Source organism: Acanthisitta chloris, unplaced genomic scaffold (assembly GCF_000695815.1).
Source record: "Acanthisitta chloris isolate BGI_N310 unplaced genomic scaffold, ASM69581v1 scaffold25994, whole genome shotgun sequence".
NCBI classification, from domain to species: Eukaryota; Metazoa; Chordata; class Aves; order Passeriformes; family Acanthisittidae; genus Acanthisitta; species Acanthisitta chloris.
The window spans coordinates 38,893-43,023 of NW_008671404.1; the positions used below are offsets into that span (position 1 = coordinate 38,893).

The following is a 4,131-nucleotide window of genomic DNA, read 5'->3' on the forward strand; positions in this document are numbered from 1 at the left end:
TGGAAGGGGAAATATTTACTGTCACAGCTCCTATTAGGTTTCTCCAGTCCCAGGTCACCAATTTTTGTGCCTCTCTCAATTAATGTATCTAAAAAACGTGGGTATTTCACTACAAATCTGGAGCACAAAAGATATGACTCCCACTGAAGCCTGCTGGGAGGCTCGTGCCTTGGGAAGATGGATCTGGGTACCAAGCCGTAGAGGAATTGTCATCTCCTTTAGGCATGGCAGCTGATGGTTGTGTGCCCACAGGATGGGATGATGTTAAACAAGCACAAACACTGAAGTTGTGCATCTCTCCTGGGCATGGAGTCGTGCTGCAGTGGTGCAGAAGCTCCCTTTGCTCCCTCCTCTGTCTCTGCAGGTCGGACCAATGTGCTGCTGTGAATGTGTTCTCCGTGGTGAAGCCACCAGGAGTGCTTAGTGCTTTGGAGACATTTCTCCTTCTTTAGGGCTGTAGTCTGTGTGTCTGATAGTGTTGGTTTCATTGGAAAAGGAAAACCAATGGACAGATAATTGTCCAGATGGGATTTACACTTCTCATGTGTGCTGGAGATATCTCTTCTCCACAGAAGTTTTTCCCTAGACAAACTGGGGCATGACTGGGAAGTGTGGCATTTCTTACCCCTTTTAGTCACCAGGAAAGAAGTGGAAAGCAGGCTGTCACTGAAAAGTGTGATTCTGCCCCCCTCTAGTTTATTCCCAAGGGAATGGGGAAAGACTCATGCACAGACTGGTGAGCAGCCACTCCACTTCCCTGACAGCCTCCAAAACATCCCCTTTTTCCATGTTCCTCGTATAAATGACGTGCATCAGACCTGTGGCGCTTCCTCACATTCCTGTCCCCTTTCCTTGTGCCCAGCCCCACAGGGGATGAGTTTTGCTCCCTGGGTGGTTGTTCCAGGGCTGGTTTAAGCAATTTGGGAAGTGTAATTGAACTTGAGGCAAGAGAGGCAGCAGTGTGAGGTACCTGCTTGCTGTGGGACAGATGTGTCTGCAATACAGCCTGACTTATCTTCAAGTGAAACAGTAACTGCATCCCAGCCCTGTGCGAAGTCCCTCTGGGACTCTGCAAGGAGACGCTTCAAAGCAGTCCAGCCCAAGAACGTATCGGGAAAGGACATTGGGTTTCCAAATACTCCTTTTTTCACACCCTTTTTCAAGGCTTTGGAGAGGTGAACACCAGCTGGAAGGAACGCGAAGCGCAGTCTTGGTTCCTGACTCCCTCTGCTGGCCAGGGACAGCTGGGGATAACCCGGTCTCCTTAACACAGCCATGCTGAACAGCGAGGTGGATTTTTGGTACTTTCAGCCTTAGGAGTTTAAAATATACTTTAGATATGTCAGAACTCTTTGTATCAAATATCCAAAGATGTAGCTGTCAGCCAGTGATGCACTTTCAAGCCTGGAAGAAAAGGTAAAACCACCACTATCCTTCTAAGACTGTGCCTTGTTCTTGAAGCCCCTCTGTTTTTAATGGATGGAATGCAACGTGGGCACATGTGACTGTATTTTCGGTGAAGCAGTGTCTGGGGTGCTGCCCCGCTACCCAGGATGTTTTTGTGATGTTTTGTGAAAAGACCATTGTCATTTGTCATTCTCAGGGTTCTGCTGTTCCTTTTTTGTCCCTAGCACCCTGTCCTGGATGAGCCAATTGCAGAAGCTGTTTGCATTATTGCAGACACAGACAAATGGACGGTGCAAGTGGCCAGTAGCCAGAGGAGAATGATTGAGAATAAACTGGGAAAAGAAGTGTTAGTCTCCAGTCTCGTCTCCAACCTGCTTCATTCCACTCTTCAGCTTTACAAGCATAATTTATCTCCAAACTTTGTAAGTCTGAATGGCAATTGAGAGGGTGATGGGTTTAAAGCATCCTTTCACTTCACAAGTTAAAGAGGTGTAAGGTTCTGCCTAGTGTATGTATGCCACAATTTTAGGAGCCAGTGCATCCCCTGGTGTAGCCATTTGAGCTGCTCTGTAATCAAAACAGATGCTTTATTAATTCTGATTTAACATGCAATCAAAGGCTTCTGCTCAAAAGCAAGAGTCCTGCCAGTGGATATCTCACCTAGGCACAGCCACAGGCATATGGGGTCTGTGCTGTTCTGCTCTGAGGCTGGTGTGGTTTGGACAGAGTACTGTCTTCTCCCTGACACAGCTCCCTTTGCTTTCTAGTGTGTGATGCACCTGGAGGATCGGCTGCAGGAGCTCTACTTCAAAAGCAAGATGCTGTCTGAGTATCTCAAGGGCCAGATGAGAGTCCACGTCAAGGAGCTGGGCGTGGTGCTGGGGTATGGTCACAAACTTCTCCAGGCACTGCTGCCCTGGCTGTCCTGGTGCTTGCTCTAAGCACAGCAGAATGGATTCCTAAATGGGACTGGAACTCATAAATTACCTATGGCCGCAGGTTTCTCCTTGGCCAGTGCTCGATCCCAAGGATCCCCCAGCCTTTGTGTCTTCCCTCTGGGCAGGAAGATGGGCTCAGCACTGCCGAGCTTATCAGACTCCCTCCAGATCTGGTCAATCATCACTGAACTATGTGGGGCACCTGATTCCTCCAGGTTGACTTCCCCTACATGGCAGAAAACACCCTCTGGGTCATGTAAGGCACATAATAACCTCTCTGCGGGTGTGGGGCATAGGCAGAGGAGCTATTTAAGGGGTGTTTATAGTAAGGCTCTTAGTATCTTTTCATGCAGAGGAGGACAGGGTGAGCAGGAGGGTACATGGAGCACATGTGGTGCTGGAGCTGGGGGAGCAGCTGCAGCTGCCAGTACTTTAGCCAGTCCTCTGCTCCTGTCTCGTGTCCCCCAACTATTACTCCCTCTACTGTGAGGTTAGGAAGGAACTGGGTGTTTTTCCCCCCTCTGTTTCCTCACCAGGTTGTTGGCCCTTAGAAAAAAGGCACCAGGCAGGTAGGAGCTAAGGCAGGGCTGACAGCTCGTGAGCAGGCACATCTGGAGGGGTGTCAGGAGCAATTTGGCAGCTGCAGGGTGTAGCCCAGCTGGCAGTGCTGGAGAGGAGTGCAGTTGGCTTTGGTTCTACCTGAGGAATGTGCCCCTGCTCGGAGCTGGGAACACTCCTGGTCCAAGTACAAACACTGGGGCTCGAGCAGGCTGTGTGGGTACTGACACGTGTTCAGCTCAGCGACGTTTTGGCTGAGATTAAACGTGACTCTTCTGCTTCCTTTCAGGATTGAATCCAGCGACCTCCCCTTGCTGGCAGCTGTAGCAAGCACTCACTCTCCGTACGTTGCCCAGATCCTACTTTAAAATGCCAGAGGCCACAGACTTTGACTTTTTGCCTCTCTGGAAACAAAGTGGAAGACAACTTGTTCTGGCTCCTTTCTCTTTGCAGCAATTAAAACAAACTGCTTGTTGAGCTGCAGCACCTCCATATATGACTGCACAGTGTGCAAACAGTTGGAGACTTCTCCTCTCTCACTCAGCCGTTTATTAAAAAAGGATTAAAGAAAGGAAAAGAGAAAACTGAGTAAGCCCAAGGTTTCAGCCACAGGGAAACAAAGATTTTAGCAAAGCTGAAGATCTACATTTTTTAGCATTTTCTGCCACAATGGCTGATTGTGACTTACACTGGGGAGTGGAGGAAGAACTGCTCTGAGAAGCACATGATGCCATCACCCATTGCAAACTGAGCATGGGAATGCAGCAGCTGCCTTCAGCCTGGCTCCAGCTGATGAGGATCTCGTTAGCATCTGTAATTCTCAAGCTGCGATGATTTGTAAACAACTTCTACTTTTTCATGTCGTAGTCCAATTCTGGATACTTCCCAGAGGACGAATGGGGCAGGGGCTTGGTTTGTTTTGTACAAAGCTTATTAATGGCAGTCAGCTCCAGAATTTATTTATGATCTTTCTCCTGGGGAGAGGGAATAGCAGGGGCAGAGGGGGACAGGGAGGTGGGAGGAAGAGGCCAACAGACAAACTAGCGATGGAGATTCTTTCTTGGCTGGATGCTGTAACCAGTATTAAATCTTTATAATGTTTAAATGTTGCTTTATACTAAGTGATGCTTTTCTTCCACAGCGTAATCAAAATGTTAAAGACAAAAATAATTTAAAGAGAACGTTGGCTGAAATTTCCCCATGGGGTCCCCAGAATGACAAGACAATT

The 4,131-nt window shown here is 48.4% G+C and overlaps 1 protein-coding gene across 1 annotated transcript in view; it reads left to right on the plus strand.

Moving 5' to 3' along the window:
- The window catches only part of FNIP1 (folliculin interacting protein 1), a 41,987-nt gene extending 38,716 nt beyond the window's left edge, over positions 1-3,271 (plus strand). Inside the window, exons 16-18 of the mRNA XM_009074085.1 lie at positions 1,632-1,829; positions 2,175-2,290; positions 3,193-3,271. Of these exons, the coding sequence (XP_009072333.1) occupies positions 1,632-1,829; positions 2,175-2,290; positions 3,193-3,271 (393 nt within the window). The remainder of the gene's footprint in view (positions 1-1,631; positions 1,830-2,174; positions 2,291-3,192) is intronic.
- Positions 3,272-4,131: the final 860 nt, after the last annotated feature.